The sequence below is a fragment of the Eretmochelys imbricata genome, chromosome 1, assembly GCF_965152235.1.
Source record: "Eretmochelys imbricata isolate rEreImb1 chromosome 1, rEreImb1.hap1, whole genome shotgun sequence".
Taxonomy (NCBI): domain Eukaryota; kingdom Metazoa; phylum Chordata; order Testudines; family Cheloniidae; genus Eretmochelys; species Eretmochelys imbricata.
Window position 1 is genome coordinate 12,349,778 of NC_135572.1, and position 26,340 is coordinate 12,376,117.

Consider the following 26,340-nt stretch of genomic DNA (forward strand, 5'->3'; position numbering starts at 1 on the left):
TGTGGGAGAGCGAGTTATTTTTTGACAGTGTAATCAATTGTATTTGTTACAGAGCAGTGAAAACCTTGCTTGAGAATGTCTCTGCAGTGTTTCTGGTGGGTGCAGGTTAAAAATATCTGAAATAAAATATCTCTTCTCTTCTCAGATTAATTGAATTGCATTGTATTGTTCAGGACAAATAAAGGTTGTTTAACTGGAAACTGGCACCATATATCACTGAAGTGTTCGTGTAAGAGCAAAAAGAAAAGGAGTACTTGTGGCACCTTAGAGACTAACCAATTTATTTGAGCACAAGTTTTCGTGAGCTACAGCTCACTTCATCGGATGCATACGGTGGAAAGTGTAGAAGATCTTTTTATATACACACAAAGCATGAAAAAATACCTCCTCCCACCCCACTCTCCTGCTGGTAATAGCTTATCTAAAGTGATCACTCTCCTTACAATGTGTATGATAATCAAGTTGGGCCATTTCCAGCACAAATCCAGGTTTTCTCACCCTCCACCCCCCCACACACACACAAACTCACTCTCCAAACAAGAACGTCTGGGGGGGGTAGGAAAAAACAAGGGGAAATAGGTTACCTTGCATAATGACTTAGCCACTCCCAGTCTCTATTCAAGCCTAAGTTAATTGTATCCAATTTGCAAATGAATTCCAATTCAACAGTTTCTCTCTGGAGTCTGGATTTGAAGTTTTTTTGTTGTAATATCGCAACTTTCATGTCTGTAATCGCGTGACCAGAGAGATTGAAGTGTTCTCTGACTGGTTTATGAATGTTATAATTCTTGACATCTGATTTGTGTCCATTTATTCTTTTACATAGAGACTGTCCAGTTTGACCAATGTACATGGCAGAGGGGCATTGCTGGCACATGATGGCATATATCACATTGGTGGATGTGCAGGTGAACGAGCCTCTGATAGTGTGGCTGATGTTATTAGGCCCTGTGATTGTGTCCCCTGAATAGATATGTGGGCACAGTTGGCAACGGGCTTTGTTGCAAGGATAGGTTCCTGGGTTAGTGGTTCTGTTGTGTGGTATGTGGTTGCTGGTGAGTATTTGCTTCAGGTTGGGGGCTGTCTGTAGGTAAGGACTGGCCTGTCTCCCAAGATTTGTGAGAGTGTTGGGTCATGCTTCAGGATAGGTTGTAGATCCTTAATAATGCATTGGAGGGGTTTTAGTTGGGGGCTGAAGGTGACGGCTAGTGGCATTCTGTTATTTTCTTTGTTAGGCCTGTCCTGTAGTAGGTGACTTCTGGGAACTCTTCTGGCTCTATCAATCTGTTTCTTCACTTCCGCAGGGGGTATTGTAGTTGTAAAAATGCTTGATAGAGATCTTGTAGGTGTTTGTCTCTGTCTGAGGGGTTGGAGCAAATGTGGTTGTATCGCAGAGCTCGGCTGTAGACGATGGATCGTGTGGTGTGGTCAGGGTGAAAGCTGGAGGCATATAGGTAGGAATAGCGGTAAGAGCAGTTCACCACTTAATTGCAGTGTTGGCTGGAGACATAACTCCTCTAGTTCATATCCAATTTAGGGTTAATCGTTTTAAAAATTGTTCTTTTCAAAACTGTACTTGTTTTGGATGTACTGGAGACATGATGATGTATGTTATGCTGAATGAACTGATGTACGAAACTGATGTGTCAGAATCAGACCTGTGTAACTGGGTGATGGGTCTTTCTGCTTTAGCTCAAGTAGCAAAGATGTGGGCTTCTGGAGCAGGAAGATCTGCGTTCTCTCTCAGCTGTTGCTGTGTAGTTCCTAGGTGCAGGATCCCAACAACCGTGAAGTCCTAGATGGCCACAGTTTTGCTACAAATCCTTTCCTGCCACGCCAACCCATCATCCTTCTTGAATCTCTTCACTAGCTTCCTATTTCCTCCCGCATTACATTCAAATACCTTGTTTTCACTTTCAAGGATAGTCTTTGCTCTTGCCTAAATCGTTGGTTTCATCTCATCCTCTGTTCCCTCCAGCTAAGGCCAGTGACACAGAACAAAGAAGAGCTTGTTCCATTCAGTACCTATACACACTAGCCAGTTCATTACAGTACCGGTAAAATGCCCCCAATCCTATTGTGATGACAGGAATGTTCTGAATGCATATTCACTTCCAAATCTTTGCTTTCTACTCTGCAACTTTACATCTGCTTATGAAAATTATGGATTACAATGGACCATCTGTCGCTACTGATGAGAGTTAGAAGAGGCCAGAGCAGTTTAGTTCTAGGACTAAATAGATGGTGCTGTGAACAGTAGCCCACTACATTAAGCACACCAAAAATCAGAAAACACCAACAATAAACACTTCAGAATTAATATCATGTTGTAACTATTCATATGGCACCCTCAAGCATGTTAGGTGCTTTATAGACATGTTATCCCCTCTTCTTTCTTAATCTTATTGAGATTGCAGGAGCAGCTAAAGTCTCCAATCAGGGATCAGGGCCCTACGGTCCAATGCTCTGTAAAATGAGTAAAATAAAGACAGTTTCAGATTTGGGGCTCATAGGCCATTTTAGTCCATTGTAGTCAATAGGAGTTTTGCCCTTGATTTCAACAAGAACAGGGGTAGGATCCAGAGAACTTACGTTCTAGGATTATGACAAGCCACAACAGGGTGTTAGGCAAACAGGGGTGGGATGGAGGACAAGTAACAGTGCAGATGGGCATGTGAGTATACATTAATAGACTGAGTGCTCAAAGCAGTCACTGGTAGCCACCAGCCTAACCTTGTTTAATCCTATCTGATCTCTCTTCTATTACTAACCTTTTCCTGTTATCTAATGTTTCTGATCTTTCTTTGTTTTTTTTCTTTATTTTATTTTATTCAGACAGAATTGGTGTTCTGTGTTTCCCTGGTCATATTTTTTTTTTTGTGGTTTTCAAATTTGCCTGTTTTGTACGTTTGCACCTCCATAACTTGCCATGCATAATGTCAACAAACCCAAATTGACAAAAGCATTGTTTTGAATGCATTTAAACTTCCTAGAGTTTCTATGTTGCATGTATATCAGTCATTTTATAAACTTTAATATTTTGTTGTCTTCCAAGGGAAGAATTGTAGTTGTTAATTACTGTAGATGGTATGCTTCTTAGGGAAGAAACCAGGTTTCTTTGGAAATAGAATTGAACACTCTAAGGTTAGTAAAAAAAACAACGCCCCAAAAGTCCATAGGCCTCAACTTTGAAGGAGCTTAAGTATGAAGTGACTGATGGCTAACAGAAGTATAAAATCTCCCATTAAAAACATCCACCGTTCCAGAGGATTGGAGGGCAGCAAATGTATCTATATTTAAAAAATGCTCTAGGACTGGTCTGGAAAATTATAAACCAGTAAACTTTACATCTGTTCCTGGTAAACTGGCTGAAATGATAAACAGCATAACCAAAAACCTGGAAGATCAGATGATGTGGTCTAACCAGCAAGGTTTCTGCAAAACAAAATTGTCGGTGTCTTATGTCTTAGAATTCTTTGACTGTGTCACTCACCTAAGGAATAAGGAACCGGTTGATATATTTAGATTTCCATAGGAGTTTTGACAAAGTCCTGCACAAGTGGGCTACTCATAGAGCTAAGTAGTCATGGCATGAAAGGAAAGTATTGGCTTGGATCCAAATTGGCAATGAGAGAGAAAGTAAAGGGTAGGATTAAATGGTCAATTTTCCTTAAGGAATAAGGTTAACAGCAGGCATCTCAAGGTTCTGTACTAAGTCCCATGTTGCTTAATAGATTTGTGAATGATCTGGAAAGGGGGTAAGGTGAGCAGTGAGGTAGCAAAATTTGCAGATGACACACTCAGTTATTTGCAAAAAGAAAAGGAGGGCTTGTGGCACCTTAGAGACTAACTAATTTATTTGAGCATAAGCTTTCGTGAGCTACAGCTCACTTCATCGGATGCATTTATTAGTCTCTAAGGTGCCACAAGTCCTCCTTTTCTTTCAGCGAATACAGTCTAACACAGCTGCTACTCTGAAACACAGTTATTTATCTCAGTCAGGACCACATTGGTCAGCAAGGAACCTAAGAGAGACCTAAACAAGCTTGGTGACTAGGAAACACAAGGGCAAATTAAATCAGTGTAATCTACATTAGAGAGAAAAAAATTAAACTACTGATATATTTTACGGGGTTCTAAATTAACTGAATCAGATCATGAAACAGATCTGGGTCTCACTGTGGGCAGCTCAATGGGAACCTTGGCTCCGTGTGTGGGTGCGGTCAACAAAGCAAACAATGTTCTGATGCATATTGTGAATAATACAGAGAATATTCTAATGTCTTTATTTAAGTCAATGGTGCAGCTTCATTTGGATACTGTGTGCCGTACTGGTGACCCCTTCTCAAAAAGGACACTGCAGAGTTAGAGGGGGTTCAGAGGAAGGCGGTGAGAGTGATCCAAGGCCTGGAAACACTCTCCTACGAAGAGAAGTTGGAAACATTAGAATTGGTATGTTAGAAAGGAGACGAATAAAAGGGTCATGATACAAATATATACAATAATAAATGGTTTAGAGAAGGGAGATGGGGAATTTCTGTTCTGTCTCATAGTACCTGTCTGTGACATTCAAAGACATTAAAACGTGGGAAATTCAAAACTGCCAAAGGGAAAAACTTTTTCACACATCTAATTAGGTTGTGGAACCCATTGCCACAGGAAGGTTAACAATATTTAAAAGGGAATTGGACATTTATATAGATATCCAGTTATCATAACTAACAATAACAAAATGTTGGGAAGGGCAATTAAACCTCATGCCTCCTGGTGGGTGGAATGGGGTTGGGCAGGGAGGAGAGGGGCTGGGATCATGAGGGTTAGGTGGGTGGATTTGGGGGAGGTTAGGGGGCTCGGGACTGGAATCACTAGGGATACTGCCGTGGTGGTTTACAGGCCTTGCAAGAGGCTGGGTTGGGGGGGCTGAAGGCAGCGGGGGGTGCTCAGAGCTGGGATAACTGTAGGTAGGCAGGGGGATGTTTGGGGCTAGGATCACTGGGGGTATTGCTATGGTGGCTTGGGGCCCTGCAAGATGCCATGGCTGGGAGTCTTTAGGAGGGCAAGGCTCAGGAAGGGGCTGCTGGGATAATTGGGGTTAGGAAGGTGCAGGGACTGGGATCGTTGGGGGTGGGTGTGCTGGGGGCTCTGAGCAGGGGGACTTGGGGCGGGGGCCTCAGAGCTGGGGTCACTGGGGGGTTTGGGGCGGGGGTCACTGGGGGACTTGGACCAGGGGGCTCAGGACAGGGGTCACTGGGGGGCTTGGGATGGGCGTCACTCAGGGGCTCAGACCAGGAGGCTCAGGGTTGTGGTCACTGGGGGCTCGGGGCAGGGGTCACTGGGGGGCTCAAACTGAGAGGCTCAGGGCAAGGGTCATTGGGGAGCTCGGGGGGGGGCAGCGGGAGCTCAGAGCTGGGGTCATTGGGGGGCTCAGGGTGGAAGGCTCAGGGTGGGGGGCTCAGAGCTGGGGTCACCGGGGGCTTGGGGCGGGGGTCAGCGGGGGCACAGGGCAGGGGGCTCAGAGCTGGGGTCATTGGGGGGCTCAGGGTGGGGCTGAGAGCTGGGGTCACTGGGAGGCTTGGGGCGGGAGGCTCAGAGCTGGGGTCAGCGGGGGGCTCGGGGTGGGAGGCTAGAGGCGGGGGTCACTGGGTCTCAGGGCGGGGGGGCTCAGAGCTGGGGTCACTGGGATGCTCGGGGTGGGGGTCAGAGCGGGGGGCTCGGGTCACTGGGGGCTCGGGGCGGGGGTCAGCGGGGGGGGCTCGGGGCGGGAGGCTCGGGGCGGGGTTCAGCAGGGGGCTCGAGGTGGGGGGCTCAGAGCTGGAGTCATGGGGGGCTCGGGGCGGGGGTCAGAGCGGGGGGCTCGGGGCGGGGGTCAGCGGGGGGCTCTGGGCGGGAGGCTCGGGCCTGCAGTCACTGCGGGGCTCGGGGCGTGGAGCTCGGGGCGAGAGGCTCGGGGCGGGGGGTCACTGGTTCCCGGCCCCGCGCACTAACAGACACCGGAGCGGAAAGGGCCGCGCAGCCGGCGTAAAAAACGGGCGGGGACGGGGCGGGCCGGAAGACAGGGGGCGGGTCCAGCGCGTGTGACGTCAGCTTCACGACACTAGCACGGCGAAATTCTGTCCCTGCGCGGCCGCCGTAGCACGCCCCGGAGGTTGCTATGGAGGCGGCGGGGCCTTGCTTTGCCTGGCGCTGATCCGCGCGGGAAGCGGCGCGGCTGGCGCCCCGGCACCATGGAGGACGAGCTCTACCTGGAGAACATCGACGAGTTCGTCACCGACCAGAACCGCATCGTGAGACGCGGGGCGGCGCTCGGGAGCGAGGCGGCGGGGTTGGGGCTGGGGCTGGGACTGGGGCTGGGACTGGGATCAGGAAGCTGGGGTAGGAGGAGGAACTGGGAGGCGTTGAGGGGATGAGCATGGTGCGGGAGGGGAGTTGGGGGATGGGGACACGGGGATGGGGACACGGGCGGGGGGTGGGGGCGGGGGAAGGGTGACACGGGGTGGGGATGGGCAGGGGGGGTGGGGGAGGGGAGTTGAGGGGAGGGGGTGGGAGGCACTGGAGGGGGGCGGGGAGGAGGTTGCAGTGCAGCGGGCGGGATTCCATGACTCCTAGAAGCAGCAGCGCTGGGCTCGCAGAGCCCCGTTAGGACAAGCTCATAGCACCCAGGCTCTCCCCCACGCCACCTCCCCTGTGTTAGACCAGCTCTGTGGCAAGCTCCATCTCTGTCATATTTAGGAAGGAACAGCACAACTGCAGCCTAGTGGTATGGGAATGTAGGTGGGGCAGGACTCTGACTGACCCTGCGTCCCTTTTGAACATGGGGAACATTTTACCTGCTGAACAGCATTTCCTGCAGTGCTTGCATGCCCCCCACATAATGCAGAAACCTTGGACAGGGCAGGGCATTCCTTGGAGCTACAACCTTGGTGTCATCTTAGATAAAAATATACTGCCGCTTGTGCAGCACTTAACTTTCAAGGCACACAACTCGGTCAAATCAATACCAGTTTTATTGGAATAATTAAAAGAGGGCACTTCTTAGGGAGAGCTACCGTCATGCAGTTTTCTAGTCAACTATTTTGACTGTAGAGAACTGTTGTAACATTAATTTTGTTATAAAGTATTTTTTCCAATTTTTCTTGTCCTCCCCAGTAGATGAACTGTTTTTGCTAAAATCATGTTCCTAAAATCACCATAGGTCAGAGACAAATGAGGAAAAACTTCAACCCAAAAGGTGAAAGTTACAAGTGACTGAAATCAGATTTAGAATGGAAACAGTTATACAACCTTAACTCGTACTCCAACTAGTCCTACAGCTGATGAGTATGGCTATTATAATTTCCTTGTATTACAAAAATACTTAAGCCCTATTATGGTTGGCACTGTACAGAAACACAGTAAGGACTTGTCTACACACAGTTTTTGTACCAATTTAACTATATTGTTTTAGAAATAGATGTAGTTAAACTGGTGCATCCCCATAGTGTGGACGCAGTTATACTGTTATGAAGGTGCTTATATAATTTACAGCTTATTTCAGTAAACTTAAGCATCTAAACTGATACTTAAATTAAACCTGTATAAAAACAGATGTACATCAGCCCCCAATGTCAGGCCCTGCCCTGAGTACATTAGTCTGAATAGACAGGAGGGAGGGAAAACAGACACAAGCAGATGATTTACCCGGGGTCACATAACAGTTCAGTGGTAAAGCCAGTGAGCAGAAGCCATGAAGTTGCCATGCTATGCCGCAGCACCTGTAACATAACTGGAGTTTGTCCTGTGCGTGAGACCCAAAGAGAGCCATGGCAATCTTTGACATAGATTCCAAGGCCAGAAGGGACCACTGTGATCATCCAGTCTGACCTGTATAACCCAGGCCCTGGAATACCCCGTCCCTACCCCCCCATAATTGCTGTTTGAACTAGAGCTTATGTTTTGTTTTGTTTTTTTTTTTTAAGTCCCAGTCTTGATTTAATGTGCCAGTTATGGTGAATCCATCACACCCTTGGAGTGTCCTTGATAGCAGTGTTGCGTGAACAGCAGCCACTTTTCACAGTTATATATTGGGGTTTGTTTTATTTTCTTCTCTCCTTTGGAAACGTCAACTCAGCAATGTCCGTGTGTTGCTTTCTGAACGTCATTGGCTATATCACTGCCATTCTTAGAGGTTTCAAAACAACATTCACAAATATGCACCATTTAGGTAGAGGTAGCTTCTTAAATATTTTTTAAGCACTACTAGTGTGCTCAGCATGGTACAACACACTTAGGCAAATTGCTTCCTCTCTCCATTTCTTAGTCTCCTCAAAGGCTGGTGGGATTTAGTGCGTCACTGAATGGGGTTTTGTGTGCGTCATGAATTCAGATTGAAAGCCACTGACCTGTGCAATTTTTTTTGTTACAGGTTACATACAAATGGCTGAGCTTCACCCTGGGGGTTCATGTCAACCAGGCTAAGCAGTGAGTATCTGTGTATACCACAAGCCTTTTATTCAGTGGCAATGCCTAATTAGTTGGTGGTTTTGATTAAAAAATTAAATCCAATCTTTTCCAGAAAGATGTAAAGTCCTGTGTTTTCTTTCAGATACTTATTTAGGATTGTATTTAACATGCCTTATTCATGCCTCACTTAAGCAAGTATTGCTTTAGAAAGAGATCTTAATTAGGCCCTTTTTATAGCTTTATATAATAGGTGTGAATATTATGTAGGAAATGATAATCTTAGAATTGTATTAGTGTAGGAATGTGTATAGGTCCTCTCTTGCTGAAAGGTCTCAAAGCGTTTTACAAGCTATGTCCCAGTCCTGCAATTGGATCTGTGCAGATGTAAGAGGCCGCCTCTGCATATCTAATCTCAGGATTGTGATCCCCTGTATTATGCAGCATTAAGGTGGAAATATAAAATACAGTCAGGAAATACAAAAAGTCACTGACAGCAACTATAACTGACCCATTCTACAAATAAATATTTGCAATCACTATCCGGGGGGTTAAATGCACACTTCACTGTATACTTACACGTAACAGCCTAGATATAACCAAAGCTAAATATTTGCAATATGGACAAGTTAACTTTACTATCAGAACCTTTTGGCATTTCCAGACTTCACTGTAAATTTGCAACCTTAACATTGTAGTAACATAGCTCTTTGTACTTCATTTTCTAGGAGTGTGAAAATGTGAAAGTAACTTACATTCCTTGAAGTACATAATTGTCCATTACTTACAGGAGCCATATGATTCCTCTAGGAAGTTTGTTGGGAAGTGGTCTGTACAGCGACTTCTCAGGGTAGGCTACAAGTGGCCAGTGAGAGTCCTAGGTTCCTGCTTCCCACCATGGAGGGGGAGGGCCAAGGAATGGCCCAGAGACCCATTCCTAATCTTGGATGAATACGGTCTTGAGGATGGACAGAGGAACCCATTTGAGTATTTAGATGTTCTGGGGGCTGGACTGTGTTCTAGGGTGAATGAAAAAAGTACTCCTTGGGATGAGACAGGAAGATTAAGGTGAAGAGGAGCTAGTTAGATAAAACATAAATGGGAGATGTTTCGATTCCATCTTATATGGATTCCATCACTTTGGTATCCATAAGTATCCCAATAAATACAAATACACATAGAGCAATTCACTGATGTCTGTATGTATATATAATATAAAAATCAGACACACACACACACAAATTTGTCTAAACCCGGTTTTGTGACGTGAGGTGAGGGCATACAAAACAGGAACTGGTAGTTCAGTATGTGTATTATGTGAACAGAGCCTTTAATATCCTAATGATAGGCAAGGTATAAATGCCTAGATAGAACTATGGAGTGTTGTAGCTGTGTCAGTCCCAGGATATTAGGGAGACAGTGCAGGTGAGGTAATGTCTTTTATTGGACCAACTTCTGTTGGTGAGAGAGACAAGTTTTTGAGCTACACAGAGCTCTTCAGAAGAAATAAACATATTTAGTGAGTTCAGAACATTTTACTGTTATCAATCCTATGAATATCACATAAATCAGTGGGAATTGGTAGATGATAGGGTGAAGAGTTCTTTTCCTTCCAGGTGGTTAACATTGGTTTCTTTTGTTGTGCAGGATGCTGTATGACTATGTAGAAAGGAAGCGAAAGGAGAATTCAGGAGCTCAACTGCATGTCACCTATTTAGTGGCAGGAAATCTCATTCAGAATGGACACATTGTGAGTACTCAACTCCCTCAATTGTGTGTGCCTTGTTTCTCTGTGTCCTGCCTTGTTCTGTAATCTTTGGTGCAACAACTCTATTACTGCTTTTACTGTTGTTTATTTCTGGTGGTGCCCACAATGTGCTAGATCTTATATGACCATAAAAGAAGGTGCAGTCTCTGTCCAATGAGCTTGCAATCTGACAGACAAAACGACAGACTGAGGAAGGAATTATATTGACCATGTTTTGATAATACTTTGATAACAAAACAAGGTTTTATTCTGTTGATATTACACTGTCAATTAAAATGCACAAAACCAGTGTTTTCTTTTTCTTTTTTTTTTAAACTGGTTATATAAAATTACCTTAAATGTGCTGGATACATAAGGTGGAAAAAAAATAAGCTTAACGAGACATGTTTTGCATTTAAAACTAACTAATATTTATTAAACAAAGGAATTATTAACTACAGTTAATGAATTGCAGAGTTGTCTGGTCACGCTGGGCCAGATTTGCAAAAGTAAGCACCTAAAGATGCAGACAGTGACTCCCACAAGGCACCTAAGTAGGTTAAGTGCCTATCTCCCATTGAAACTAATGGGGGTTAGGAGCCTAAATTGCTTAGTTGCTTTTGAAAATCCCACTTTAGATGCCTAAATACATTTGAAAATCTGATCCCATGTCCTTCATATTTTTAAAATTAGTAGATCTCGTCCTCACCCCACAGGTTTATCCATAGATTAGAAGAGGGAAAAAAAGCTTTGCTGCTTTTTGAACTTCTAACCAGTTCCTCAACTTTGAACGAGCTCGACCAAATGAAGAAAATATTAGTTCTGCGCCTGCTCGCTAAACTGAAACCCAAAGTAATTCGGGCCAAAGCTTTTCTGTGCAGCAAAAATTGAAACTACTTGCATTTGAAAAAAAATGTAATACCAGGATTTGTTCTATTGTAAAGACTAAATACTACAGATATTTACTAATGCTGTACATAACCTTTTGACATAGTTATAAAGCTTAAGATGACCTTGGAAGTTAAAGATAGGTTTTCCCCGTGTCTGTATATAATGAATAAAACAGAATACGTTAATTCATAAATTTGGGGAGGGCTCATTGATGCAGCATTTTTTTTATTCATTTACGTGATTTGAATAGATTACAGTAAATGTACATCTTACCATAGATTGTAGGCTGTCATAATGTCAAATTTAGTTTTAAACAAGTTTATTTTTTAAAATTAAAATGTATTTAATTTAAATATAGAACATCCATTTATAATTTAAAAAAATATTTTTATCCATTCTGTGAAATATTATAACATGCAATTAGAGTGACACGCAAGGAAGATAATACTTAGGAGCAGCATTTTGTAAGTGCTGCATGGGGGGGCAAATAACAAGTTTTGAGAGAAGCCCAGAGAGGAGCTGTAGGAATTTAAAGAGAAGGCCTGGTCTTGGAAGAAATGATAGGTTTTGGAATAGATGAGGCTTTATCTGACACAAGGTTATTTAATGTGGAGGAGACTAATGAGCTTGTGTCATGGCATTTTACATTAAACATTGTTTCTTAATTTGAGAGTTCCTGATGATCTTGCAATACTGACTCCTCTCAGGAGGGGCTGCTGCAGGGCTGTAGATTTAACACTGCAAGAATTACTTGAGTGGAGAGTTGGAAATTGAATACCTCATAGATCTCTCTTCATAGTATCCTATTTTATTCACTACATGCTCCTTTTACTGTTATCACACTGCTCGCTACCTTTTCCAACCCTCAAGGGATGGCTCAGACTGCTGCTTTTCTATCCTTGGCTCTTAGACTGTTCCCAGATTTCTCTTTCCTCCCACTTCAACTGCCTGTTTGTGGGTATTGAATGAACACACAATTGGTTAATGTTGTCCGACCCATGAATTCTGATATTCTTTGCATGGATTGCAATCATCTTTACATGGTAATCCAGCTGTACACAATAATAATACTTAGCTCTTACACAGAGTTTTTCATCAGTGGATCTCAAATCAGGAATTACATGCACATTGTGGAACACGTTTCCCTGGATCTGTGTCTCTGGCTGTTGGTTGAATGCTCAATTTCTCATTGTATAAGACCTTGTCTGCGCTAACCATGTTAACTGTAATGTGTCCATCATCTTAAATGCTTACAACTAACATGGGTCAATGCATCAGATTTGTTCCTGGCACAGCCATATGTCCGCTACCTTAGCTTGTGCACACGTACCGTGCTGCACAATTGTTCTTTAATGCATTTGGGCAGCTGTTCCGTTACTGCTTCATCTGCTGCCGCCAGAGATGGAGGATTGGGTGTTTCTCCAATGTTGTAGTGATTTGGGGGATATTGCCCCAGGAAAGTAGGCCTACAAGGCCCCAAAAGACTATTATGACAGAGCCATGATCAAGTTTTGTGCTACTATAAAGCTGCATTGAATATCCATTGACCATGTATTTTGTTTTCTTTAAATTTCAAGACCTTGGTTCCTCATTGTGATAAATTATCGTTTCTTTACAAAAAGAAAAGGAGTACTTGTGGCACCTTAGAGACTAACCAATTTATTTGAGCATGAGCTTTCATGAGCTACAGCTCACTTCATCGGATGCACCCACATTATGCATCCGATGAAGTGAGCTGTAGCTCACGAAAGCTTATGCTCAAATAAATTGGTTAGTCTCTAAGTTGCCACAAGTACTCCTTTTCTTTTTGCGAATACAGACTAACACGGCTGTTACTCTGAAACCTGTCATTTCTTTACAGTGCCACAAGGTTGCAGTAGTGAGAGAGGATAAACTGGAAGGTAGGTGATTTCGGGAATTAAGATTTTTATAGCTTTTTTTTTCTCTGAAGGAATAATGTCAACAAAAACATTGCCCATCTGTACACGCTGTCTTCGGGTATTTTAATCAAATTATTGGATTCAGGTGTATTCGCTTTTCCCCAGAACCTTTAGAATCTGAGCCCATATCAGCACAACTTCTCAAACTTGTAGCTTAGTAACTGATTTTTAGGTAGCACTTCTTTTATGGAGCAAGGGATCACTTCACCTGTCACTGAGGCAGCTGCCACTAGGCTGGAATGTAGCAGTACTGGAACTGTGCACAGCAACACCTCACAACATGTTAGGATGGCAAGGGAAGAATACTGAATCTGGCTGTGAAACTATAAGGGGAGCTTAGGCCGAATCAGAACACTGGGGCCAACAGCCCTACTTTCTGGGAAGTGCAGTGGGGATCTTCATTAGCCACAAGTGTCTTAATGTCCCATAACCCCATGCAGGGAAGTTTGATTCAGTGCTGAATGGGAAGTGCTACTTACTAAACTGCTAACATCGCTTTCTGAAGCAGCTATAGTCATTTGCTGACGGTTTTTCATCCAACTGTCTGAACCTAACCCTGTCTGTGAGATCTGATGAATCTCATCCTAAATGCTTAGGACTACAGGCCATTATTAATTTCCATCTGATGACTTTGGCATCAGATAATATACCACTATTTTCATTGTTCAGTTGAGTCTGCAAATGCCTCAGTACTAACATTCCAGCTTCACTAGTCAGGCTTTTGTCATTTCACTGTTGAAAACCAAAACTTAACAAGTCTAACATGGGATTTTTCATAACTATTCCATTCTTGTAATCTGAACACCTTCCAGTAGTACATTAGACAATGTGACTAACATTGCCACTTGTTTTGTTCTCTCATCCTCTCTCCAGGGAGAGAGTTGTGTGTATGGTGGAGCGTGTTGTTTTGATAGGGTTTTTTCTGTAGTTGTTGTCTTTATGTGCATGTTGCTATGCGTTTATATTAGACTTCAAAGCCAGATGGGACCATCGTGATCATGCAATCTGACCTCCTGCACATCCCAGGCCACAGAATCTCACACATACGCTCCTAAAATAGACCCATGTTAAAGAAGGCAGATCAAAAATATGCGTTGAACGTGGAGTGGAAGGTATTGAGGTTTATGATGGTCCATAATTCTAATGAGAGTTCATTTCACAGCCCGGGAATAGCCTCCATGACAGCTCTGTCTCCCGCACAGATAAACTTTACCCTTAAGATAGAAAGTTCCATTGTGCAAGAGGAGAGTTGTCAACCACAGCCTTCAGCCCAGCGCTTTAGGCAATCTCTTAGATATCCTGGATCCAGGCCACAGAGCACCTGGAAGATTAGGATGGAGACTCTGGAATTTACTCAGTATTCCGTGAGAAGCCACTGTAGAGTGGAGAACAGGTTTGATGTGCTTGTGGAAGCCTGAATTCTGAGTCAGTGGGTAGGTTAAAAATGGGTGGTACTAAGATCCAAGAATGCTTTTGTTAGGGGGCTTATTCCTTCACCCACTTACTTCCCTGGTCCTTCTCGCATGAACAGAGAGCAACAATACCCGAAGTCCAAAGGTGCAAATAATTCAATGTTTATTGGGGTGAACTTCCAGCAAGCATGATTCCAGTTTCCTTCCTTAGTATCCTCCTTCCCAGCTCTGACACCACAGAGCCTTACACCTGTGTCCCTGTTCCCATTACTACCCTTAGCCAAACATGATTCCAACTTCCTTACTCCCATTCCCTGTTCCCATTTCCCCCTTTAGCAAAACATGATTCCAATTTTCTTACCCCCATTCCCTGTTCCCATCTCCCTCACCCACATGCCCATGCCCACCCACACCCAGTCACTTCCTCATTGACTACAGATTATATAGTAAAACTTGAGTTCTGCTTAGCTATACCTTAACCAATCATTTTCCTGAAATTTAACTAACCAATCCTAACATATTGTAACATGATTATGTAACCAATTATATCCCACCACCTTAATTAGTTTACACCCAGCAAAGTTAATTATACAGCAGACAGGAACAATCACAGAACCAGACAGAGATTATACAGACAAACAATAGGGAAATGGGGACTATAGTGATAGAACAACAAAGAAATGAGGATTTCACATCTCAGCTATTGATAAGTAAGTTCTTGCCAGACAGGATGCTATCAAACTAAGTTTCCTTGTACATTTTCTAGGCACTTCCCTTTCTCTGGAGGTGATAGGATACAATCCTGTCCTGATAGTGCCTAACAGCCCAATAGCACCTTATTTCAATGTGACTAGTTTGGAATGTGAGGATGTGACCGGTCGCTTCCTAGCTTATGGCTGCCTCTGCTGCTTAGCCAAAGGCCTTAGCCTAAGAACAGGGCCTCAATCTGTCACAGTAAGAGAAGGCCCTTACACCGGCAGACAGTGATTTCTTTCTTTTATACCTCTAGAACTAGCCAAGCGATAAGAATACACCTAAATTCTTAAAGTACAGGCCTTTGCAGACAGGCCTGAATATCTATATCCTAACAGCTTTCTCAAAGTTAGAACCGGGTATCAAACACACCGCTCTTCAGCTTTTCTGTCATCTTCGATTGAGGCTGGTTGTGCTAATGAAGGGCTTTCCTGTTGATTTTCAGCAATGACGTCTAAGCTAGCCACGATTGCTAGTGTGCATGTCTACAGCATTCAGAAAGCCATGCTGAAGGACAGCGGGCCCCTCTACAATACAGACTATGATATCGTCAAGACAAACCTGCAGAACTGCAGCAAGTGAGTTAAGCAGTGCTATCATATGAACGTTCTTCTTGGACCCCCTTTTCCTTTTAAAATTGTTTGAATGTGGGGCTGATGAGTTGCATTTATATAGCACTCTTCATCAGTAGAACTCAGTGTTTTACAAAAACGAGTCTGCGTTGTTACTCTGTCTGTCAGAAAGGCAAATTGAAACTGATGTCCAGAAACGTGCAGTGACGTGCCTATTAGGTTGCCTATTAAGTCAAGGGCAAAGTCTCAGATAGAAGCCAGGTCTCTTGACTCCCATTCCTGTGCTCTGTTGTCTGGAGCATGCTGCCTCCCAAAAAGGTGCCCTGGAAAGTGATGTCCTTTTGTACAGAACAGATAGTCTGGGCAGAGGCAGTGCAAGCCTTCCCCATACCTGATTGGGAAAGGGATCACCCCTGAATTGAGGGGAATTCTGTCTCCATGGCTGGTTAATCCTTTTTCCTTTCTGAGATTGATAGCAGGGGGCCAAGTAATGCCAATTGTGAAGGTGATTTCTGTCAGGTCGGCAAGGGACTGGATTGAGGCCACCAAAGTAACTTTAAATAGGCCTCCAGACAGCTATTAGATAATGACTCCACATTTGAGCCTCTTGTGGAATTACTATCTCCATTGTATTTATGCACCTCTGTTTTACAAACACCTGTTGTATACTTTTTTCTTTGTACACCTGGGCAAATTAGAGTGAATTTATTTTCCATAGTGATAGCTGATCCTGTCATGAAATCCACTAGGGACTTTCCTATGGCCAATCTATTTCATGTGGAAGGCACTCCGCTACCAAAGTGATGGGCAGCAGTACATATCCTAAAATAGATAGGCATTTGCAAAGCAGCTACTTACAAGAGAATGTTTACTATCCCAGCCAATGTTCTGTAGCTCAGGGGGGCGCAGGCAGAGTTGTTTTTCCTGAGTAGATAGAAAATTATGGTCCAATTAAAATGTACAAAGTTTGGCCATAGTTGCCATACTTCGATATTAATGTATCCTAGGGCAGTGCTACTCAAAGTGGTGGTCCGCGGACCGGTGCCGGTCCGCGAGCCATCGGCTGCTGGTCTGTGCACACATTGGGGGAAAAAAAATTGCTGGTCCCCCTCATCAGATAGCTTGAGAAGCACTGTCCTAGGGCACCCTCTGCAGTGAAATCTGTATCTTGGTGTAAATCCATGTTTCTGACTTAAAAATTGCTAAGGTTTAGGCCATATAGAACTTTAAAATAACTCTCTCTAAAACTTGTTTTTAAATTCATGCGGTGTCTTGGTGCTGAATTTTCTAGCTGAATTTAAAACACGTAGCCTGTAATTCAGAGGTGACTTACACTGCAGGCAATGCTTGCTATTATGAGCTGAACTGGTTGGGCATAGCAGAGGAATAAGATATTCTTCTCCATTTTATCATTGTAGCTTGTTAATTTGTGACCTAATTAGAATAAATTTAGACTGATGTGTTTCCTCTTTCTGAAAATTGTATTAATGTAGTAGTCAGCTATTGGGTTTTAACGCACACACAAAAAGCAAAAAATCTTACAGCTGGTTTTCAACATGAAAACAGTCCTGTGGACTTTGGGCCTGATCCAAAGGCCATTGAAGTCAGTGGATAATGGGTTTTAATTTGGGGTAATCGCACTGCTCCTCATTAAGTTGTAGTGCAGATGCAAAACCTTAACAGTGACCTCTGCAGTGTTAAGGCAGATTAACTTCCCAAATATATGGAATTTGTGATGGTCAGATATGCTGACCCATTGATATAATTGATGTAAGTGAATGAGAGTTGACTGTTAAAGTTTTGCATTTTGCTGTGAAATTGGTGAAGTTGGGGTATGTATTACTTATGGGTGTCTGGAGATGGCATCTAAAGTGAAAGCTTTATGGGGTGTTGGAGTGTGTTATTGTTAGTTTTGAAGGCAAATGAAGGTGGAAAGGAATGCACACATCTTTTCCCTTCTTATTTCAATGCTTGTAAGGTTTTGGGTGGACTGGGTATGTCCTCTCGCAACCTTAAACTAGGTTAGTGACTATGTTGTTTGTTAGTGTATGTTAGTTTCTACTTAATGTGAAATTAATCATGAGCTGTGCTTATACAGTGCTAAGTCACAGTAGTGGAATGGTATGAGATTGTTTGTTTGTTTATTTCTTATGTAAATAAAAATACTCCATGATGAGTTAATTGGATAAATCAGAAAGTGCAGTTCTTATCAGCTCCCATAGTGCTTTGGTGTTTCAAAACAAAATCAGGCTGGGAGTTGATCTGGTGGTTCACAAAGGGGATAAGGATTCAGGACCTGTCAGTGAATTGTTTTGTAACCTTGAGCAAATATTTACCTTCTGCCCCTCAGTGTCCCCTGTCAACCAAATTTCAGATCATATAAGGATGTGTTCCTTATATCCAAAATGTGCATAGAAATAACTTTTGTGTACTGAGTCTCTAAATGCTTTGGATGTCCTCTGAGCCACTTGGATAGTATGGCTCAATCTATAATACTTAGCTATTTCACAGGGTGGTTTGTGAAGCTTGGCTACTACTGTGAGGGGTGCATTAGAAATTCTGAAAATAAGATCATTTGTGTTGTAGACTGTCAGATGAAATATATTTACAAAATATTATTATATTTATATGGAAAGCTTTAGCAAGTGATTCACTGGTAATACAGATGTAACCAATTTAGGAATAAAATTGCTGCTTTCCCTCCCGTTTTCCCACTGTGTAATGACAAGTGTTTTTCCTCAATGAAATTTGATCAGCTTGTTTTGTATTTTAATGCTTCAACCCCTGCTGACATGTTCAAATGATCGTTTCGGTGTGATCTCTCCCACTCTTAACTCTCTGCTAGCTTTTCTTTGTAGTCCATGCCTGAATTAAATTACTCCTTTTCCCCATAACAGTATAATATAAAACCAGGAAAGTAAGACACTACTAGAGAGGAAAGTGAGGTGGAAAATAAGACGTTAAAGTGCTAATTAAATTTTTCACTCCATCACCCAGGTTTAGTGCCATTCAGTGTGCCGCTGCAGTCCCCAGGACGTCAGCTGAAGTTCCTCAAGTTCAGACGTCTGCACAGGCTGATTCCCAGACACCAAATGACACACATGCTGTCAATGTGCCTACAGTCAATGGTCATGTCTCATCAACTGCTAAACAGCCCTCCCCTCAGCCCAAAGGGATCATGGGAATGTTTGCTACAAAATCAGCTTCCAAATCCCAAGACACAAATAAAGAAACTAAACCAGAGTCCAAAGAGACAACAATTGTAAGTTACCTCAACATCCTTTGGCAATTTGTTTGGATAATAGCCTTACTGACTTCTCTTTTACTCTTCAATCTAAATAAAATTTTTTCAGTGGCAACCCCCTCCCATTGCTTTGAATTCTAGCCTCATTGTCGCCTGAGAATATTGTGGTTGTGTTAACACACAATAAACCACTATCTTGGGAAGGTGACTTTGTTCAGATTTTTTTTTTTTTACGAAGGCTAGGTCTACACTACAAACTGATATTGGTATAGCTACGTCTCTCAGGGGTGTGAAAAATCCACATCTCTGAGTGACGTAGTTATACCTATTTAACCTCCAGTGTAGACAGCGCTATGTTGACGGGAAAGCTTCTCTTGTCGACATAGCTACCGCTTCTCGGGGAGATGGATTAACTGTGCCGACAGGAGAAGCTCTCTTGTTGCCTTAGGTAGTGTCTTGACTAAAGCGTTACAGTGGTGCAGCTGCAATACTGTATGTGAAGACAAGCCCAAAATTCCTCAAAATAGAGCCTCCCTTGTGCCAGTTTTTTATCAACTCCAGTGTTGCTAACACAACAGAGGAAGTACAATCCAAAGCTAAAGTATGAGGCAGTTTGGTCAGTTACTTACATCCAGTTCATTAAGGTCTCCTTCCCAATGACTCTATCATAGTCAATCCTTTTAACTCACATCCCCACAAATTGTATTAGCCCTAGGATCTGATTAATACTCCTAACTACCCAGCATAAACTCCTACGTTTATAACAAACTGTATGCACTGAGCGCACTTTAAGAGGCTTACATACTTGATCTCATTTTATGTCTGTGTACACTTAGAACTCAAAAGGCAGTATGAAACTTAACTGTGGTAGATGTGTACACCGTTTTATAATCTTGGTTAACAACTGTAATTTGTTTAGTTTCAAAGATACTTTACAACAAAGCTGATTGGAACCTTTTACAAAACAAGGACACACACTGTAACTGTGACACTCAACACTCTTTAACGCTCATGCCCAACCATGAATACTTCCTTACTAATTTGTATCCAATTTCAGTAATCAGTCAACTAAGAAGAACTGTATTACTTATCAGACTTTTCCTCAGCTGTCAGCTTTCAGCTCACTGTTCACTGTTGACACTGCAAATGCAGGTGGAGGAAAGAACAGACAAGTCTTCCCAGTGCTCTAACAGGCAACCTGAATTGCTGCAAAATAGAAAATGACATGGAAAGGTTCCTATACAAGATAGTATTTGATGTCACCCCCAGGACCCCAGTCTTCTACCTTCCAGATGTCTTTGGCTTTCAGAAAGTGATGTGATGCAGGAGACAGGTCGTTTTATCCCATTTCTACTGTGTGGTCCTGCTTGACTCCTGGTTTTGGAGGTGCTGGTGTGGACCAATGAGATGGTGACCATACTTCTGCCGAAGATTCAAAATGTCCAATCAAAAATGAGAGTTGTTCTTTCTCACCATCTGATCAGGAAGTGAGACATCACCTTTGAGTTTTCACAAGTGGGGCTGGAATTTTGCAGGGTTTTAGAACATAAGAACGGCCATACTGGGTCAGACCAAAGGTCCAGCTAGCCTAATATCCGATCTTCCCATAGTGGCCAATACCAGGTGCCCCAGAGGGAATGAACAGAACAGGTAATCATCAAGTGATCCATCCCCTGTCGCTCATTCCCAGCTTCTGGCAAACAGGGGCTAGGGACAGCATCCCTGCCCATCCTGGCTAACAGCCGTTGATGGACCTATCCTCCATAAACTTATCTAGTTCTTTTTTGAACCCTGTTATAGTCTTGGCCTTCACAACATCCTCTGGCAAAGAGTTCCACAGGTTGACTGTGCCTTGTGGGAAGAAATACTTCCTTTTGTTTGTTTTAAACCTGCTGCCTATTAATTTCATTTGGTGACCCCTAGTTCTCATGTGATGAGAAGGTGTAAATAACACTTTCTTATTTACTTTCTACACACCAGTCATGATTTTATAGCTCTCTGTCATATTCCCCTTTATTCGTCTCTTTTCCAAGCTGAAAAGTCCCAATTTTATTAATCCCTCCTCATACGGAAGCCATTCCACTCCCCTGATCGTTTTCGTTGCCCTTTTCTGACCCTTTTTCAATTCCAGTATATCTTTTTTGAGATGGGGTGACCACATCTGCACTCAGTATTCAAGATGTGGGCATATTTTGGATTTATATAGGGACAGTATATTTTCTGTTGTCTTATCTATTCCTTTCTTAATGGTTCCCAATGTTCTGTTCACTTTTTTGACTGCCGCTACACACTGAGTGGATGTTTTCAGAGAACTATCCGCGATTACTCCCAAGATCTTTCTCGAGTGGTAACAGCTAAATTTAGAACCCAGCATTTTATATGTATAGTTGGGATTATGTTTTCCAATGTGCATTACTTTGCATTTATCAACATTGAATTTCATCTGCCATTTTGTTGCCCAGTCACCCAGTTTTGTGAGATCTTTTTGCAGCTATTCTCAGTCTGCTTGGGACTTAGCTAACTTGGGTAGTTTTGTATCATCTGCAAATTTGCCACCTCACTGTTTATCGCTTTTTCCAGATCATTTTTTAATATGTTGAACAGGACTGGTCCCAGTACAGACCCCTGGGGGACACCACTGTTTACATCTCTCCATTCTGAAAACTGACCATTTATTCCTACCCTTTGTTTCCTATCTTTTAACCAGTTACTAATCCATGAGAGGACCTTCGTTCTTATCCCATGATAGTTTACTTTGCTTAAGAGCTTTTGGTGAGGAACCTTGTCAAAAGCTTTTTGAAAATATAAGTACACTATATCCACTGGATCCTCCTTGTCTACGTGCTTGTTGACCCCCGCAAAGAATTCTAGAGGATTGGTGAGGCATGATTTCCCTTTACAAAAACCATGTTGACTCTTCCCCCAACATTATGTTCATCTATGTGTCTGAGAATTCTGTTCTTTACTGTAGTTTCAACCAGTTTGTCTGATACTGAAGTCAGGCTTATTGGCCTGTAATTTCTGGGATCACCTCTGGAGCCCTTTTTAAAAATTGGCGTCACGTTAGCTATCCTCCAGTCATTTGGTACACAATAACTCTTTGTGCAAAACATCTTGTCATAGCAGCCTGCGTAAGACAAGTTGGTCATAGCTGTTGGTACAATCACCTTGGGACATACATTAAACACTGGATGGTTTGTTCTGGTCAGCAACTTACCTCCATAACTTACCTCACTTTCCATGGGCCCCTCTGTGGTGCCTCCCTTGGCCAGCTTTGCTGTTATGCTTGCTCAGGTTGCACTGTCTCCATCAATGCTCTGCTAGCTGCTGAAATGTCCAGTTCTAAGTTCCTATTGCTAATACAAAGTCCCTCGGCATTCTTTAAACTTGTTTTAACAGTCCATTATACAATTCAAAGTCACTTAAAGAACAGTTGCTCCCTAGCAGGCTGGTACAGCTGTATAAATCTTCCACTTCTTATTTTAACAGTGGTGGGACCTTTGTAAATATGGCTCAGCTGAGTCTGTGCTTCATTGATCCGTACAGTTCTGATTATTCTACTTTGCGATCAAATGTCTTCATAACATACTACTTCCGTCTTTTTTTTATTTACTGCCTCTTTCAACACAGAAGTATTTCACTAACTTGATAGCATAAGCATGTTTGATTGCAAATATTAGCCTTGCTTCCTCACTTTTCACTAAACTACAAGAAATCAATATGAATGCAACCCCCTTTCTCTAACAGATTTTCCCCTGAGTTAAACCGTGTCATTAAAGTTTTCTACATTTTGACCAAAGTTGTATCATTTATAGTTGACTTCCGTTTTACACAGATAACTTCATTTAATCGCAGTTGTTGATGCAGGCTGGTTCTCTGTTTTTCATTTGACTTCGATCTGGCAACACAATGTAGTATCTTAATATTTAGTATCCATTTTTAGTTCATTCATTCACAGACGGAAAAAGGGAAGTCTCTTCGGCTGCACCAATAGTACACTCTGGTGAAAGGCTGAAGAAACTCAGTCTATGTGGAAAGTTTGACGAAACCTTGCTGTTAGACTTTGAGGTTTTTTTTATTCTCTCAGCCCTCTGTCCTATCTTTTCTGAAAAGTCTTGATGTCAGGGCAATACTTAAATAGTGATGACTAAGGCCCCCAAATTTTAAGTTATTATGCCCAGTAGAACGATGCCAATTTATGCCAGCTGAAGTTCCTGCCCTTTGTAGTGCCTAGCAGTTAGTGGAATGTGAACCTAAAGAGTATCCATGAGCTCTCCCTAGATGATAACTTATGTTAGGGTCATTAAAGTTTGGACTCTGAGAGAGGCATTTGCAGCTGGCTTTTCACGTGCCCAAAATACTCTTATCCCCTGTTTCTTCTGAGAAAGGTAGGATACTCATAGTATTGAGACGTTTAAAAAAATAAATAAAAAAAAGAGGAATAGCAGGAAGATTAGACCTTAATTTAGAGTAATGTTGATAGATTTTTAAAACACTATGACAGATAAATGGATATTTTTTTTAAAAAAATGGTTATCGTAGCTTCACAATGTCTATGTTTTCATAATTTAACATACATTGGTTCAAAGGGAATTTAGGGATGGTGAAATATGCTAGCTTGATGATCTTGGAGACTAAGGGAGTTGGGCATTGAAAGTCAATGAGACTCGGGCATCTAATGCCCATTGGCACTTTTAAAACTCTTACCCTGCAGATTGGGTATGTTTACAGAACAAGTATAGCATGAGTAGTGGAAGTGCAAGCTCCTTTACACTGTTCTGCCAGTGTGTCAGTGAAATGGGGTAGCCTAATCTCCACAGCCCGTTCAGTCTTTGGGTGGTCTTTTGTCAATCCATGCAAATTGTGGTAGTGGTGTTTTACGATATGAACATTTGTTCACTGGGAATTGGTCTGAACCCCAACAACTTATTTAGTAAATGATGCTGAACAGCCATCAGATGGGAATGACTTTGCGATCTGGGTTGACCTTGAACCGGTGACCTAAGAGTGAAAAGTTCCATGCTCCTTTAACAGTTCCCTGAAACATTAAGTCTCTGCAATGGAGAAATTCAGTCTTTGTTTTCCCATAAACATGCTATTGAAAAGAAAAAAATTAGTATGTTGTTTTAGTGAGTTTTATGTATCTTAGAGACTGCAGTACTATGTATTTTGATGGCTGCATGTGCCAGGTTTGGTGGAGGTCTTGTGAAAATTCTAGTAAACACAAGAATTAAAATAGTGTATGAAAAACTCTCTTACAGTTTCTCTTACCTTTACTTCCAGGCAACTACAGTAAGCAGCAAAACTTCACCCAAAGGGAATGCAATGAGCAACTTCTTTGGAAAAGCTGCCATGAGTAAGCATGATATTATATGCATCTGTCTCCGGAAATCATTGTGGTAATGGGTGGGCTAATTGTAGTAAGGAACTACTTTGGAACATTAGGAAATCATTGTTTAAGTAAAGTATTGAAGCAGTTAAAATATGGATGATAACAAGTGTGTATTCTTTGCTATATAGGAGAGTTGTAAGTGGAATATTCCTATACTAAAAACTTACTAGGTGGAGATCAATTGCGCTGACACTTGTCATACAGATTTTTAACACAGGAGGAATTTTTATTGCATAAAATTTTTGATTTAAAATGAGCATATTTGGGCAGGAGAACTGACTCCTTGAAAATAGTTCCTGAAAACTGCTATACGCAGTGTGTGTTAGCGGTAGTGATTTGAGGAAAAAAAGCAAAGGAGGAAGAGGTAGCTGGTCTTGGAATTTAGATCATTTGTGGGATAATAAAGAGCGGACAATTGGAATGGATGAATGAGGGAGATTTTTCTAAGTGAAATTGTGAAGATTCTGAAAGGAAAGGGTTTGGGGAACAAACGTGTCAGACTTTCTTCAAATGTGCACCGGTAGCAAGGAAAGTAGGAGGAGCCAAGGAGGTGTTTCTGGAACAAAGCTGGGGGTGATATTGGTAGTGTTGCTATGAAACACATCTCCTGGATTTTGCACAGTGCAGGATCTGGCACGGAGCATTTAATAAATGATATTAGAGTAGTGTCTGATCGTAGCGATAGAGATCCGCTTAAGGTTCCATTGTAAGTCTTTGTTTTGTTAAGTATGACAGTGTAAGTTGAGGAGATTGTCATCATAAACTTTAAAATTATATGAACAGTTATTACCATGAATCCAATTAAATACTTAATATCTACAAAGAGCCCAAGATCAGAAGAACACGTTCTAAAAAGTGGAGAAGCTGACATAAAATGGAAAAGTAACTAATTTGGAATAAATGACTTTCTTCCTCTACTTTGTTGCCATGTGTGGTGTGCTATGTACTACCCTGGTACTGAGCTCCTGCGAATACACCCCTTCAATGACCTTTGTCTGGTGACTGAAAGGATGGAGCAGCATTGCCAGGAACAAGGGGGCTGAGAGAAACTTGGCTCTTGGGAACTAATATCTGTCTTCCCTAGCCTCAGAAACTTTATCTCAAGTCTCTGGCAGTGACAAACAATGATTGGGTCCTCTGACTTTTGCTGCTCAACATGCGGATAGTCATTTTGTGTCATAGGTGAGATGCGTTACCTAGCTAGGATCACTGAAATTTTGCTAGATGAAGCAGCTGGCATGTTTTTGATGAACCTTCATCCAACTGACGGCTTGATTCAGCATGAGCCAAAGGTGGGTGCCAGAAAGATCCTGATGGCAATTTTATTAGACTGTCAGCAGTCTCTGATCCCATTGATCGTGAGGTTTTGTTGACTCAGTTGTTGAATATTTACTCTTACTCCGTGAAGTATCTAAGATGTGGGTTTTAGCTTGTCATCTCTCCTATTCAGTATACATTTAAGGCTGCTGAGTGAAATCAAGGCATTGTGGTTAGACTGCTGGTGTATAAGACCACTGCCTATCATTCTGACCAATATTGTCTCACTTGTTCTTTGTATTCCCCTGTCTGTCTGTGTCCACCTGTTGTCTCTTGTCTTGTACTTAGATTGTAATCTCTTTGGGGCAGGGACCATCTCTTTAGTCTGTGATTGTACAGTGCCTAGCACAGCTGGGTCCTAAGTTATAACTATGGCTCCTCGGTGCTGTGGTAATACAAGTGATAATCGTGGGCTACAGTGTCATGACCATAGAGGCTAAACACAGCTCCATCTGCACTTCATCAGTCCTGGATTTTGCTGTTTCTCTGCTTCTTGTACCTGACTAATATTTGGACTTGGGTAGGAGTGAAGTGGCTGAGCTGAACCCAGAAGATAGAAATTATGTTGCGTTGAGGGATTCATCTAGAGCAGTAGAGGGGATCATGCCTGCCCTTTCATGTGGAAGTGTAGTGGTT

General features: G+C 42.4%; 1 protein-coding gene across 5 annotated transcripts in view; it reads left to right on the forward strand.

Moving 5' to 3' along the window:
• Positions 1-6,144: 6,144 nt before the first annotated feature.
• The window catches only part of POLD3 (DNA polymerase delta 3, accessory subunit), a 46,206-nt gene continuing 26,010 nt past the window's right edge, over positions 6,145-26,340 (forward strand). For all 5 annotated transcript variants that reach the window (XM_077834651.1, XM_077834541.1, XM_077834582.1 and 2 more), the window contains exons 1-7: positions 6,145-6,284; positions 8,402-8,457; positions 10,084-10,186; positions 12,936-12,975; positions 15,625-15,757; positions 18,749-19,013; positions 24,279-24,351. In XM_077834651.1, coding sequence (XP_077690777.1) covers positions 6,225-6,284; positions 8,402-8,457; positions 10,084-10,186; positions 12,936-12,975; positions 15,625-15,757; positions 18,749-19,013; positions 24,279-24,351 — 730 coding nt within the window. In that variant the 5' untranslated portion in view covers positions 6,145-6,224. The remainder of the gene's footprint in view (positions 6,285-8,401; positions 8,458-10,083; positions 10,187-12,935; positions 12,976-15,624; positions 15,758-18,748; positions 19,014-24,278; positions 24,352-26,340) is intronic.